Source organism: Aegilops tauschii, chromosome 5, assembly GCF_002575655.3.
Source record: "Aegilops tauschii subsp. strangulata cultivar AL8/78 chromosome 5, Aet v6.0, whole genome shotgun sequence".
NCBI classification, from domain to species: Eukaryota; Viridiplantae; Streptophyta; class Magnoliopsida; order Poales; family Poaceae; genus Aegilops; species Aegilops tauschii.
The window spans coordinates 469,423,473-469,439,484 of record NC_053039.3 but is presented as its reverse complement, the minus strand read 5'-3'; the positions used below and the strand labels follow the sequence as shown (position 1 = coordinate 469,439,484).

General features: G+C 43.8%; 1 protein-coding gene across 1 annotated transcript; it reads right to left on the bottom strand.

Moving 5' to 3' along the window:
- Window positions 1-14,011: 14,011 nt before the first annotated feature.
- Window positions 14,012-15,686, bottom strand: LOC109754029 (receptor-like protein kinase FERONIA). Its single transcript, XM_020312962.3, has one exon. It carries the CDS (start codon window positions 15,530-15,532, stop codon window positions 14,747-14,749), a length of 786 nt encoding a protein of 261 aa, XP_020168551.3. The 5' UTR covers window positions 15,533-15,686; the 3' UTR covers window positions 14,012-14,746.
- Window positions 15,687-16,012: the final 326 nt, after the last annotated feature.

The following is a 16,012-nucleotide window of genomic DNA, read 5'->3' as shown; positions in this document are numbered from 1 at the left end:
CATGTCCACATATTTCGCTTGTCGGTGTTCACACTTTTTCATTGTATCATGCATGCTTAGATTTATTTTCTTGCTTTCTTCTTGTGTGTTTGAAAAACTTTAGAAAAATAAAAAAAAATTAGTTGTAGTAATTTACTTTCTTTGCATGCTTAATAGTATTAAAAAGAAAACCCAAAAAGATTTCCTTGTTCTTCTTTTGTTTGTTGGGAGCTTTCCCATGTAAATAGTTTTTCCCGTTTTTGCTTTTCCCTTTTATTTGCTTGTTCAAGAAAACCAAAAACTCCAAAAATATTTCAATATGTTTCTCTGAACTTCTTTTCTTTTTATTCGAGTTGTACCAAGGAGAAGACCACGATGAAAATGTTGAGTGGCTCTCATATGAATAATTGTTGAACTAATAAGAGCACATTTTACCTTGTCTTCTCCTGTTGAATAAAATATCTTGCAGATTCCAGCTTAGTCCATGGCACTCTTGCACTATTATTATTTTCATATCGTTCGGTCGTGCAAGTGAAAGGCAATAATGACGACATCCGATGAACTGGCCATGGCAGGGAGAAACTGGTATGAACTCGACTTGTTCTGTTTGTGTAAATATGTTTAACCTAGTATCCATGATTCAACCCATTATGATTAAACATGTTTGCAATGACAATTAGAGATTATAGTTTCTCATGCCATGCATAAGTAGCCGGGAGTGAATAATGATTTATCTTGGATATCAACATGGCGTTAAAATGATTGTGATGTAGTATGATGATATGGTATCCTCCTCTGAATGTTCGAGTGGCTTGACTTGGCACATGTTCAAGCATGTAGTTGAATCAAAGTCAACATAGCCTCTATGATATTTATGTTCATGGTGTTCGTATCCTACTCATGCTAGTGTCCAATGTTACTTATGCATAATGCATGGTTATGATCGTTGTTGCTCTCTAGTTGGCCGCTTCTCAATCTAAATTGCTAGCCTTCGCCTGTACTAAGTGGGAATTCTGCTTGTACATCTAAAAACTTGAACCCAAAGTTATTCCAAATGAGTCCACCATACCTACCTATATGCGGTATTACCATGTCGTCCTAAGTAAATTTGCATGTGCCACCTCCAAAAATTTCTAAAAATTATCCTTTTTGTGTGCCTGGATCGTTCGTGGATCGACAGGAGGTGGTCGGTATCGCCATCGCACGAGAAAATGGGCGGTAATAGGGATGCCCAGTCCCAAACTACAAACATGAAAAAGAGTTCATCTCTGAAATAATCAAACAAAAACTCCTAATGGAGTCAAAACCTTTACTTTTATTGCTTGGGGACCGCCACTAGCGTGCTTAGCATGGAAGATATTGATAACTGATGGCCGTGAAGTGAATAAGAAGGGTGCATGTCTCAAAATATAATTTATCTCTGTTTTAAAAATTGAGCTCTGGCACCTCTGCAAATCACTGCTTCCCTCTGCGAAGGGACTATCTATTTACTTTTATGTTGTGTCACCACCTTCTAAAACAAGCGCCAGAAACTAAGTAGAGCACAGCTGTCATGATTTATGCATTATGTGTAGCTAATGTTGGGTGCATCATGACTAGATCTTTTCTACCATGAATTACAATGTTTAGTCACTGATTGAACTTTGGAGATTCTCTGCATTTATGTTTTGCGGTCTCAGAAAGGGCTAGCGAGATACCACTATTGTCATATTATATCATAGTTGTTTTGACAACGTGTTGCTGTTTGAGATATTTTATTATTACTCGCTAGCTAATTATGTCATTGATATGAGTCATTATAATCTTTAAATGTTATTCTTGACATGGTTAGTTATAATGTTGGCTGAAAACCTGGGTGCTATTTAAGTTTATTTATGCAAACAAGAGCAAAAGAGTTCGTAAAAGTTTTTCTTTCTCACTTTCAGTTTATCAACAAAGGTTTAAGCTTGGGGGAGTTGCTATGTCTCCAACGTATCTATTGTTTCTCATGCTTTTCCTCTAGTTTTGGACACTAATTTGCATGATTTGAATGAAACTAACCCCAGACTGACGTTGTTTTCAGCAGAACTACCATGGTGTTGTTTTTGTGCAGAAATAAAAGTTCTCGGAATGGAACGAAACTTTGCGAGGATTTTTTATATCAATAATAAGAATTTCTGGAGCCAAGACCTGCCGGAGTGGGGCACCTGGGTTGGCACAACCCACCAGGGCGCGCCCCCTCTCCTGGAGCGCCCAGGTGGGTTGTACCCACCTGGTGGCCCCGCAGACGACCCCCTAATACTACAAAATCACATATTTCCAGAAAAAAATTAAGGGAGAAAGAATTATCGCGATCCATGAGACGGAGCCACTGCCAAGCCCTATTCTTCCTCGGGAGGGCAGATCTGGAGTCCGTTTGGGGCTCCGGAGAGGGGGATCTTCGTTCTTCGTCATCACCAACCCATCTCCATTGCTAATTCCATGATGCTCCCCACCGGGAGTGAGTAATTCCTTCGTAGGCTCACTGGTCGGTGAGGAGTTGGATGAGATTCATCATGTAATCGAGTTAGTTTTGTTAGGGCATGATCCCTAGTATCCACTATGTTCTTAGATTGATGTTGCTATGACTTTGCTATGCTTAATGCTTGTCACTTTGGGCCTGGGTGCCATGAACTCAGATTTGAACCGTTTATGAATTCATCATTATATCCATGTTTTAGATCCGATCTTGCAAGTTATAGTCACCTACTACGGTTATGATCCGACAACCCCGGAGTGACAACAACCGGGCCCACTCTCGGTGATGGTCATAGTTTGAGGAGTCCATGTATTCACTATGTGTTAATGCTTTGTTCCGGTTCTCTATTAAAAGGAGCTCTTAATATCCCTTAGTTTCCAATATGGACCCCGCTGCCACGGGAGGGTAGGACAAAAGATGTCATGCAAGTTCTTTTAATGAAGCAGGTATGATTATTTACAGAATACATGCCTAAATTATATCGATGAACTGGACCTAGTGTTGTATCGCCCGAGGTTATAACTGTCACAAGATGAATATCATCCAACAAGTCATCGATCCAATGCCTGCGAATTTATCTTATATTGTTCTTGCTAAGTTACTACCGTTGCTACTGCTATCATTACTGCTACAAATTACTGCTATCACTGTTACTGTTACCATTGCTCCTGCTACTATCATCAAAACTATCATACTACTGTGCTACTAATCACTTTGCTGCGGATAATTAATCTCCAGGTGTGGTTGAATTGACAACTCAATTGCTAATACCTTCAAATATTCTTTGGCTCCCCTTGTGTCGAAACTATAAATTTGGGTTGAATACTCTACCCTCGAAAACTGTTGCGATCCCCTATACTTGTGGGTTATCAGCAGGCTCCTTGGCGGCCTCCCCAGTGGTGGCCTTGCCGGCCTCCCCGGCAGGCCCCGTGAAGGGAGGACAATTATAAGTTGGCTAGAAGCATACGCATTATGAATATCAAAGGTGACTAAGGATGTTTAAAGTATAATCCGACAAAGGGATTATCATGATTCAAGAGCCGAGAAGAGGGCGATTGGAAATATGTTTAGGTTTTCTAAAGTAAGAGTCGGCAGGATTACGGAGCAATTTCAGGGGCAAAATGGTTACAAACAGTTACTATTCGAATGCAACGACATATATAGATCTGAAATATACTGAGGGAAAAGGAAAATAAAAGCCCTAACTATGGCGAGGATGTGGGATTGTTACGAAAGGGATCTACTTCAACAGTAAAAGGAGTTCAATGCAAGATCAAATCAACTATGGAGTGGTTTTAACATGAAATGGTCAATAGATCTGCAGACAAACTATGATTATTTTCCTAAAATGAATCACCGATGAACTTGATGAACTACGGAAGAACTATGGCAGTGGAAGAATGCTATAGATGAGATGCAAGACTTACAGATGTACGCAGAGTAGGTTGAAGATTTCAAGCTTCATGGATGCGGCCGCGCCGGTTCTGATGAGTCTCGGCGACGGCGTCAATGGGTTTGCTTTCGCTACGGTTGAAGTCAACGTGCTCGAGGTGTTCGCGAGGGTGACTGAGTCGAGAGGAAGAAGAGCATGAAGGGGCGGGGTAAAAAGTGAATCTGAGACCCCACTGGCCTATTTATAGGCATGGTAGGATCGAGGAGACGGGGTGGAACCCCAGGGCAGCGCAGTAAATTTTTGCTAAAAAGGCGCCTCCATTTTCGTGTTGACAAGATTTGACATATCCACTCAAATATTCGTTACGAGGTCATGCACATGTGTCAAAGTGGCTGAAATGATGTAACATATGGAGCAGTAAAAACGCGAAGTGTTGAAGAATTTTGAGACTCAGAAACATTTGGATTTTGGGCGGAGACCCGACCATAAGATTTAAAGGAATAAGAAATTATAAGACAGGAAAGATGAAGCGGAAGCTGGCTTTGAAGGAATTCAGACCCGGGGTACAACCCTTCACATATTTTCACTTATCTTATTTTTTCAGGATGGAGTTTAACATGGATGAATCCAAGATAAACTCGGAGCTAATGTTGGGGATATTCCCCACGGGTTTGACCTGGCATAAGTGTTGTTGGGAAACATAGCATGCAATTTCAAAACAATTCCTACGCTCACTCAAGATCTATCTAGGAGATGAATAGCAACGAGAGGGTGAGAGTGTGTCCACGTACCATTATAGACCAAAAGTGGAAGCATTAACTTAACGCGGTTGATGTAGTGGAACGTCTTCTCGAATCAACCGATCAAGTACCGAACGTATGGCACCTCCGAGTTCTGCACACGTTCAGCTCGATGACGTCCCTTGAACTCTTGATCCAGTAGAGGTACGAAGGAGTCGATGAGTTCCGTTAGCACGACGGCGTGGTGTTGGTGATGTGATCTGCGCAGGGCTTCGCCTAAGCACTACGACAATATGACCGGAGGAGTAAACGTGGAGGGGGCACCGCAGACGGCTAAGAAACAACTATTGTGCTTTGGGGTGCCCCCTTGCCCCCGTATATAAAGGAGGATAGGGGAGGCCGCCGGCCCTAGGGGGCGCGCCAAGTGCGGGGAGTCCCACTAGGACTCCAAGTCCTAGTCGACCCCAGCTTCCTTTCCAACGAAGGGGAAAGAGGGAAAGAGAGGGACAGGCAAAGGGGGGCCGCGCCCCCTCCCCTAGTCCAATTCGGACTCCTCATGGGGGGGGCGCCACCTCTTGTGGCCTGCCTCCTCCTCTCCACTATGGCCCATTAAGGCCCAATACTTCCCCCGGGGGTTCCGGTAACCCCTCGGTACTCCAAAAAATACTCGAACCTCTCCGGAACCATTCCGGTGTCCGAATATAACCATCCAATATATCAATCTTTACCTCTCGACCATTTCGAGACTCCTCGTCTTGTCCGTGATCTTATCCGAGATCCGAACAACCTTCAAGTCCATGATCTTACCTCTCAGTCCAGCTTTGGGTTTCTTCCCGGGAGTGACAACTTGCTTCTCATTCTTCTTGAAGTTCCCCTTCTTCCCTTTGCCCTTTTTCTTGAAACTAGTGGTCTTGTTAACCATCAACACTTGATGCTCCTTCTTGATTTCTACATCCACAGCCTTTAGAATTGCGAAGAGCTCAGGAATTGTCTTTTCCATCCCTTGCATATTATAGTTCATCACGAAGCCTTTATAGCTTGGTGGTAGTGATTGAAGAACTATGTCATTGACACTATCATCAGGAAGATTAACTCCCAGTTGAGTCAAGTGGTTATGGTACCCAGACATTCTGAGTATGTGCTCACTAACAGAACTGTTCTCCTCCACCTTGTAGCTATAGAACTTGTTGGAGACTTCATATCTCTCAACTCGGGCATTTTCTTGAAATATTAACTTTAACTCCTGGAACATCTCATATGGTCCATGATGTTCAAAACTTCTTTGAAGTCCCGATTCTAAGCCGTAAAGCATGGCACACTGAACTAACGAGTAGTCATCAACACGCGACTGCTAGGCATTCACAATGTCTGCAGTTGCTGGGGCAGGTGGTACACCTAGCGGTGCATCAAGGACATAATTCTTCTGTGCGGCAATGAGGATAATCCTCAAGTTACGGACCCAGTCCGTGTAGTTGCTACCATCATCTTATAACTTAGCTTTCTCTAGGAACACACTAAAATTCAAAGGAACGGTAGCACGAGCCATTGGTCTACAACATAGATATGCAAAAACTATCAGGACTAAGTTCATGATAAATTAAGTTCAATTAATCATATTACTTAAGAACTCCCACTTATATAGACATCCATCAAGACATCTAAATGATACGAATCCAAATCAACTAAACCATGTCTGATCATCACGTGAGATGAAGTATTCATCAATGGTGAACATCACTATGTTAATCATATCTACTATATGATTCACGTTCGACCTTTCCATCTCCAGTGTTCCGAGGCCATATATGTATATGCCAGGCTCGTCAAGTTTAACCCGAGTATTCCGCGTGTGCCAAACTGGCTTGCACCCGTTGTATTTGAATGTAGAGTTTATCACACCCGATCATCACGTGGTGTCTCAGCACGAAGAACTTTTGCAAGGGTGCATACTCAGGGAGAACACTTATACCTTGAAATTTTAGTAAGGGATCATCTTATAATGCTACCGCCGTACTAAGCAAAATAAGATGCATAAAGATAAACATCACATGCAATCAAAATATGTGACATGATATGGTCATCATCATCTTGTGCTTTTGATCTCCATCATCGAAGCAACGTCATGATCTCCATCGTCACCGGCTTGACACCTTGATCTCCATCGTAGCGTCGTGGTCGTATCACTAACCATTGCTTCTACGACTATCGCTATCGCTTGGTGATACAGTAAAGCAATTACATAGTGTTTGTATTTCATACAATAAAGCGAGAACCATATAAGACATTGGTCATATAAGGTTGGTCCGGGCCGCTTCATCAAACAATACCGTCGAATCAACATAACACATCGGTGGTAAGAAGTATGACGATCACCGCCCACAACTCTTTGTGTTCTACTCGTGCATATCATCTACGCATAGACCTGGCTCGGATGCCACTGTTGGGAAACGTAGCATACAATTTCAAAAAAATTCCTACGCTCACGCAAGATCTATCTAGGAGATGCATAGCAACGAGAGGGGGAGAGTGTGTCCAGGTACCCTCATAGACCGAAAACGGAAGCGTTAACTTAACGCGGTTGATGTAGTCGAATGTCTTCTCGAATCAACCGATCAAGTAGCGAACGTACGGCACCTCTGAGTTCTGCACACGTTCAGCTTGATGACGTCCCTCGAACTCTTGCTCCAGTAGAGGTACGAAGGAGTCGATGAGTTCCGTCAGGAAGATGGTGTGGTGACGGTGTTGGTGATGTGATCTGCGCAGGGCTTCGCCTAAGCACTACGACAATATGACCGGAGGAGTAAATAGTGGAGGGGGGCACCGCACACGGCTAAGAAACAACTATTGTGCTTTGGAGTGCCCCCTTGCCCCCGTATATAAAGGAGGATAGGGGAGGCCACCGGCCCTAGGGGGCGTGCCAAGTGGGGGGGAGTCCCACTAGGACTCCAAGCCCTAGTCGCCCCCCCCCCCTCCTTTCCAACGGAGGGGAAAGAGGGAAAGAGAGGGAGAGGGAGAGGGAAAGGGGGCCGCGCCCCCTCCCCTAGTCCAATTCAGACTCCCCATGGCGGGGGGCGCGCCACCTCTTGTGGCCTGCCTCCTCCTCTCCACTATGGCCCATTAAGGCCCAATACTTCCCCGGGGGGTTCCGGTAACCCCTTGGTACTCCGAAAAATACCCAAACCGCTCCGGAACAATTCTGGTGTCTGAATATAACCTTCCAATATATCAATATTTACCTCTCAACCATTTAGAGACTCCTCGTCATGTCCGTCATCTCATCCAGGACTCAGAACAACCTTTGGTCACCAAAACACATAACTCATATAATACACATCGTCATCGAACGTTAAGCGTGCGGACCCTACGGGTTCGAGAACTATGTAGACATGATCGAGACACCTCTCCGGTTAATAACCAATAGCGGAACCTGCATGCTCATATTGGTTCCCACATATTCTACGAAGATCTTTATCGGCCGAACCACAATGTCAACATACGTTATTCCCTTTGTCATCGGTATGTTACTTGCCCGAGATTCAATCGTCGGTATCTTCATACCTAGTTAAATCTCGATACCGAGAAGTCTCTTTACTCGTTCTGTAGTGCATCATCCCGTAACTAACTCATTAGTCACATTGCTTGCAAGGCTTCATATGATGTGCATTACCGAGAGGGCACAGAGATACCTCTCCGATACTCGGAGTGACAAATCCTAGTCTCGATCTATGCCAACCCAACGAACACCTTCGGAGATAGCTGTAGAGCATCTTTATAATCACCCAGTTACATTGTGACGTTTGATAGCACATAAGGCATTCCTCCGGTGTCCGTGAGTTGCATAATCTCATAGTCGGAGGAATATATATTTGACACGAAGAAAGCAGTAGCAATAAAACTGAACGATCATTATGCTAAGCTAACGGATGGGTCTTGTCCATCACATCATTCCACTAATGATGTGATCCCGTTTATCAAATGACAACTCATGTCCATGGCTAGGAAAATTTAACCATCTTTGATCAACGAGCTAGTCTAGTAGAGGCATATATACTAGGGACACGGTGTTTTGTCTATGTATTCACACATGTATCAAGTTTCCGGTTAATACGATTCTAGCATGAATAATAAACATTTATCATGAATAAGGAAATATAAAATAACAAATTTATTATTGCCTCTACGGCATATTTCCTTCAAGTGTGACCCGATCTTTGAGCTTGTAAGCTTTAGGATTCACACCACTTCCGAGTCATGGAAGAGCCAAGCCAGAAGAGAAACCAAAGGTCTAAAACAAGACTCGGCCTGATGACCAGCTCTCACATGAGCCTTGTGCATGCAGAGGCCTAGGAGAAGTTTCCTAAACTTGGAGAGCACGAGCAATATGAGATCGAGCAAGATACGGGTTAAGAGTACGACCCGTATTCTTCTGTAAAACTAGGGACTCAACCTGTTATATAAATGGTAGTTCCTAGGACCCAAAGTTAGGTTACAACCTCTCAAAATATAGGTAGTGAAAGTGAATCCTTGTAATCGAGATCATCATCAATATCAATCAGGCAGGAGTAGGATTTTACCTCCACCATGATGCGCCAAACTTGGGTAACTCGTGTCCTTCGTTTTCGATCAACCCCGTTCAAGGCACCACCTAGTTGCCATGGCCTCAAGACTTAATCCTTTCACGAGGACATCTGTTGTGACAAAACTACGATACTCGATGACAAACTTCTTTAGTTCAAACACCCTCCATTGCCACTTCCAAAGAAGCAATATACTTTAGCCTCTATTGTCAAATCTTTCACAGTTTGTGCTCAAAATAATTCCACCTTACTGTGCCACCAGTTTGTGTAATTACAAAACCATAATTAAAATCAAAAATCATTTGTATCACTAGTGAAGATAGCACTGACGTAACTTAGAACGAGCTTGCATCGGTGTAATATTTTACAACTTAACTCTTCATCATGTCCATTACGAGAAATATGCCCCCAAGTACTTCTCAGGTACATAAGGATATCTTCCACTGCTGTCCACAGATCAATATCTTGATCATTGTATTTTGCTCGTAACACTTAAAACAAGTTTGCGATTTCAAACGAAAAAAATCATGATTTTGAAAACTTCATGGATTTGAAAAAAGTTCACGAGTTTGAAAAAGAACTTCACCAATTTGAAGAAAGTACGCATATTTTAAAAATGCTCATGAATTTAGAAAATATTTAGGAATTTGAGAAATGTAAGGGATTTGCAAAAAGTTCACAAATTTGAAACAATTTTGCGGATTTAAAAAGAACATTCATAGATTTAAAAATCTTCATGAAAACTATAAACAATTATCGATTTGAAGAAGTTAACAAAAATTAAAAATTGTTTGCAATTTAAAAAAATCATGAAATTTAAAATGGATAAAGAAAAAGGAAAAAATGAAAAAGAAAAAAAGAAAAAGAAAGAAAGAGGAAACCAAAAAACACAGTGAAACCAGTGAAAACGAAAACTAGAGACAAACCTAATAAAAAGGAAAATAAAAAGAAAGGCAAAAAACATTTGGAAGCTTTCTAAAACAGGTTAAAAGGGGATCTGACGTGGGTTGGCCTGTCAACAGCGAGGACACCTCTCGCGTGGGCGCTCGCTACGGAATACGTTGTAACGGGCTCGTTAAGCGTCGAACAGGAAACGACTTGTTGACTGACAGTACCGGCTTTGCTACACACACGGAATAATTTCACGGATTTTTACAGGACGTGCTGATGTGGAAAGGTGTCATTGGAAAGAAGAGGTGAACCGGGCCCCACCCCATAAAAATCAGGGGTAGTTTAAGAGTAAGATGGAAGGGGTCCGTTGCAGCCCCCGTGTGTGTAGCATTTTTGCTGATAGTAGAGACGAAATTATTAATTGAGGAGTACTTCTCACAAAGATCACTCTCACCTTCTAAGGTTATGACAAGTGGCGTGCTGCATGTGCGTCCCTTGTCGCATACTATGAGTTTTCTTCTTTTTCGTAGATCCGATTATTCAAAACATTTTACCTCTTAAACCGTGTGTGCAAATCTCGAATCGTTTTCACCGTTGGATTCCTCGCGTCCAGATCTTTAAAACTAGATACCGTGTTAATGGGTTTTGACGAACTTTTTTACACGAAAAAACCGAACGAAACAATCATCCCGGGAGCTCGGTTTATTTCCCCTTTCCGAAAGAGGCACGGCCATGCCTCTCGCGAAATCACAACGGTGCCTCTCATGAAAGCAAAATTGTGCCTCTAGCGGAAGAAAAAAAATAAAAAAACGTATTTTTTTTGTTTCTTAGAGGCACGGTCGTGTCTCTCGTGAAAGCAAAACCGTGACTCTGGCAGACGCAAAATGTGCCTATAACGGAAGAAAAAAATACAGAAAATGCGTTTTTTTTGTTTCCGAGAGGCATGGCTCGGGCTCTCTAAAAAGCAAAACCGTGACTCTCGCGGAAGTAAAACCGTGCCTCTCGTGAAAGGAAAAAAACACGTTTTTTTGCTCAAATATCTTTGCCCAAAAGCTAAGGAAGACCGATGAAAAACCAAAACGTCGAAAAAAACCCCGGGGAAAACTGTTTTAAAAGACAAAAACGCGTGCGGAAAAATTAAAAAGATCGAAGAGAGCGCCCAGAGCGCGACACGCGGCGGCGGCTGAGAGCATGCCAAGTGGGCTGATCGTTGTGAGGCTCCCGAATGAGCGCTCGTCAACTAGTTGCTCTCCATTAGAGATGCAAACACATGCACTTGTGGCCTCCTGTTAACAAGGCCGGCCCAATGATATGTCGTTCTTTTCAAGGACTAGGCAGAAAAAAGGGTTGGGCTCGGTTATAAGTTGTTGGTGGAGTCGCAACCAAGGCAAAAAGGTTGGGCCCAGATCAAGCTCAGTTGTGGGTCCATGATGGATCGGTAACTGGGACAAAAAAATACTTTAGGACCAATTGTGAGTCGATGGTGGACTTGCAACCGAGGCAAAAAAAAGGATGGGGCTTGGTTGCAAGTTGTCTGTAGACTTGCATTTGATGTGCAAAAAAGGTTGGGTCCAGTTACAAGTTGAGCTTGAGTTTGCAACTAAGACAAAAATCAATCAGGCCAGGATCGAGCGTAGTTACGAATCAATGGTGGACTTGTAACTGGGACAACAAATATTTGGGCCTAGTTGCGAGTCAAGAGTGGATATGCAATTGAGACAAAAAAACTTTGGGTCGAGTCGCGAGTCGATGGTGGACCTGCAACTGATGCGGAAAAAGGTTGGGCCTAGATCGCGCGCAGTTACGAGTCGATGGTGGACTTGCAACTGGGAGAAAAGAACTTCGGGCCCAATTAGAAGTAGAGGGTGGACTTGATATTGAAGCAAAGAAAAAGGATCGGACCTAGCTATTGGTGGACTTGCAAATGAGGTAGAAAAAAATATTTGCCCACTTAAAACTTTAGGGTCACTTTGCAACCAAGGCAAAAAAGGGTGTCGGACCCAAGTCGAGCCCAGTTGTGAGTTGATGGCGGACTTGCAACTGGAGAAAAAAATACTTCAAGCCTAGTTGTGAGTTGAGGATGGACTTGTAACTGGGGCAGAAAAAAATGTCAGGCTTGGTTGCAAATTGTTGCTATACTTGCAACTGAGGGTGTGTGTGGGGGGGGGGGATCAAACCAGCTGAAAGTTAAGGGTGACTTTGCAATGTGTAATTGCGCATTAGAGGCAGACATGCAAACTTATCACGTTATTTTTCTTAAAACATTTTTCGGGAAAAAATCGTAGGACATTGTTCCCATTATGTACCAGTTTAAACATATTGGAAAACACGTACACCCATTGACCCTACACTACACATGCGTGAAACCTCAAAGCCCAACGGGCATGCAAACAAAACACATGCCCGACAAGGGACGGACATGCACACACATCGATGCAGCAGAGACACACAGGACATAGAGGCCCTAGCGTGCGACCAGAAAAATGGGCCGATGTGGAACACAACCACACAGGACACATCGATCAAATAGTTTCGACAAAATATTTTAGCAATTGATTGTGTAGTGGAAAATTTCGATGTGGCAAAGCTTCATCTAGATGAGAATTAGCAAAACCGTTTAAAAATCGTTTAACATTATTTAAGAAATATACTTCACGTATTTAAAAATATTTTATTTGTCTTTTATAAATGTTTGTTGCGTATTTAAAATTACATACATCATTCATTTAAAAATATGTTCAATTCTATTCCCATTAACTATTGAAAAAAGACAAGAAAAGGAAAGGAATTTTGGAATAGTAGAAAAATAAAATAAATAATAAAGAGAGGAAAAAATCTTGGCCTTGCCACCTCCAGTTGCATGTCGATGGTGGACTTGTAACTAGGATAAAAAAGATCGTACCCAGTTATGAGTCGAGAGTGGACTTGCAACTGGGGCCCCAGTTGCAAGTTGAGGGTGGACTTGCAAGTAGGGGGGGGGGGAATGTCATGGTCTGGTTGCGTGTCGAGTGTGGACTTGCAACTAGGGAAAAAACATAGCTCGGGTCTAGTTGCGAATCGAGAGTGAACTTGAAACTGGTACAAAAATACTATCGGGTTGTGGGTCAAAGGACGAACTGCAACTGAGGCATAGAAAGGGGTCGAGGGCCAGTTTCATATCAAGGGTGGACTTGCAACTAGGAAAAAATGCTAGGGTCCGGTTGCATGTCGAGTGTGGACTTGCAACTAGGACAAAACAAGGTAGCTCTTGCCTTGATGCGAGTCGAAGATGGATGTGAAACTGGTACAAAAAAATGTCGGGCCCAGTTACGGGTCAAAGGGTGGACTTCCAGTTGGGACAAGAAAAAGGGTCGACGATCAGTTGCAGGTCGAGGGTGGACTTACAACTGAGCAGAAAAAAAACTCAGATCCAATTTGTGAGTTGAGGGTGGGCTTGCAAATGAGACAAAATAAAGTCAGGCCCAGTTGCGAGTCTGGGGTGGACTTGTAACTTGGGAAAAAAAGGTTGAGGGGTTATTTTGCATGTTGAGTATGTACTTGCAACTGGGACGAAAAAGGATCAGGCCTAATTATGAGTGGAGGGTGAACTTGCAACCGAAGCAAAAGGTCGAAACAAGAAAAAGAATGTTAGGACCAGTTGCGAGTCGAGGTTGGACTTGTAACTATGACAGAAAAAGTCGCTACTAGTTTGCTAGTCGAGTGTGAACTTGTAACTTTGACAAAAAAAAGGGTCGAGGCCCGATTGCGAGTCAATGATGGACGTGCAAACGAGGCAAATAGAAAGCCTAGTTGGGAATATATGGTAGAGTTGCAACTGGGGCAGGCAAGTTGCCTGTCGAGGGTGGACATGCAACTTGATCGGGTGAGTTGTTTGTCAAAGAAGGACATGCACTGGCCCGCTATGGCCAAGTAACGTATCAAGAATGGGCATGCAACTGGTAGATGTCGGGCAAGTTGTGTGTCAAGGGTGAACAAGCAACTGAGTCGGGCGGTTACCCCTGAAGAACTCGGAGGCGAAGGAGTTGCGGCTGGAGGCGGAGTCCGCGCTGGAGTTTGTTCACCCTTAATGCCCTTAAGCCAAGTTGTGTACAAGCATACGATAGTGGATTTTTCATAAAAAGAAATTTCATAAGAAGGAATGAATTAGAGGCATTGGTATTATGACTAAAAAGAAAGAAAATAAAATAATAACAAAAACAAAATCAATATCAAAATAATGAAGTTTTATAAGGTAGTGGCATTGGTATTAACCTTTAGGAAAAGTAGTGGTTGAACCTACCCTCGGTGCACCCACGCAAGAAGACATATAGAGCTCCTCCGATGTCATTTGACCACCAAACTTGGCAAGCCTCTTTAACATTTGTTGATGATCATTCCCACAAATTTTCAGATTTTTTCAAAATGTTTTGGTATGTTTTCTTGCGTGGATGCACTGTGGGTGCACCAAGGATGGGTGTAGAAAACCACTCTCTACCCTTAAAAAGTAAGAAAATAAAATAAAATTCAAACAAAATCAAAATAATGAAGTTTCCTAAGAAAGAAGCGGGCCAAACCAGCTCACAAAAACAGTCCAGAAAAAATACGTCAAGAAATCGACTAACACAATTTCAAAATTCAAGCTGCTACCTACAGTGAATTAGCAAATCCGCTAAAATAAGTGCAAAAACCACTACACATACAACATATGATTTTGTTGTATCAGTGGTTTATTTTGCATCGGCATGGAATTAAGCAGCTGCATCGCCAGCTCTAGGTTGGACAACACGCGCCCCATGGTAGGCCGCTCCATGCCTTGGTCAGCGAGGCACTTCACGGCCGTCTCGGCGAATTTCTTGAGGCATTCTGGCGTGATCTCGTCCTTGATCACCGGGTCGACGGCGTCCGGCAGGGTGCCGTTCCGCTGGCAGGCAAGCGCGTAATTGGCGAGGCTGACCTGGTCACTTGGCAGCGCCGGGTTCAGCGCCGTCCTTGCCATAAGCACCTCGAAGAGCACGACGCCGAAGGAGTAGACGTCTGACTTGTCAGTGAGCTGCTCCCGACAAAAATACTCCGGGTCAGTGTATCCGTAGCTCCCGTTGACATGACTGGTGCTGAGGTGCATTTGGCTCGCCCTGGTCAGGGCGGACTTGGGGAAGCCGAAGTCCGACACCTTGGCGACCCAATTCTTGTCGATGAGGATGGTGGTGGTCTTGACGTTCCGGTGGATGATGCCGCCGGTGTGGAGGTAGTGCAAGCCCCGCGCGGCACCGATGCACATGTGGAGGCGGTGCCGCCATGAACATGATAGCACCGGCTTGCCGCTGTTGTTGTACAGGTGCTCCCGAAGCGTGCCGTGCTCCATGTATTCCCACACGAGGATCATCTCCTTCTTAAACAGACAAAAGCCAATGAGGGAGACAAGGTGCGGGTGCTGCAGCTTGGACAGCGCCTCGATCTTCGCCTGGACCTCGTGCATGCTCTGCTCCGGTGACGGGTTCCACCGCTTGACCCGGCGTCGCTGAGCTCCCTGTTCTTCTTCCTCTTGTTCCTTTTGTGGTACAACACTACAACCACACTGATGGCCACGATGATCGCGGTAGCGGCCACAACGGCAAGCAAGATCAGCAATGGGTGACGAGCTGTGTCAGCCATGTTCTGCCGTGCACGGACTGACACACAGGTGGAGTGAGGCGGCCGGGCCAATGCAGAAGGAAGGAGATCTAAAGATTGGTGATTAGGACATGCATGGTTCGTTTGGATCGGTCAGAGAGAACAGGGGAAGAGCTAGTCACGGAAAGGAGGGATGGAGTGGGAGCGTTTGTCGGGAGCCAAGTCTTCAAGAGGGCTTCTGCCTTGGATGAGAGCCACAACTCAAAAAAGGAGACGAGAAAATTTCAAAAAAAAGAAAGAAAAGGAGACGAGAGGCAGGTGTGGGAAGGGGAATAATACTACATCT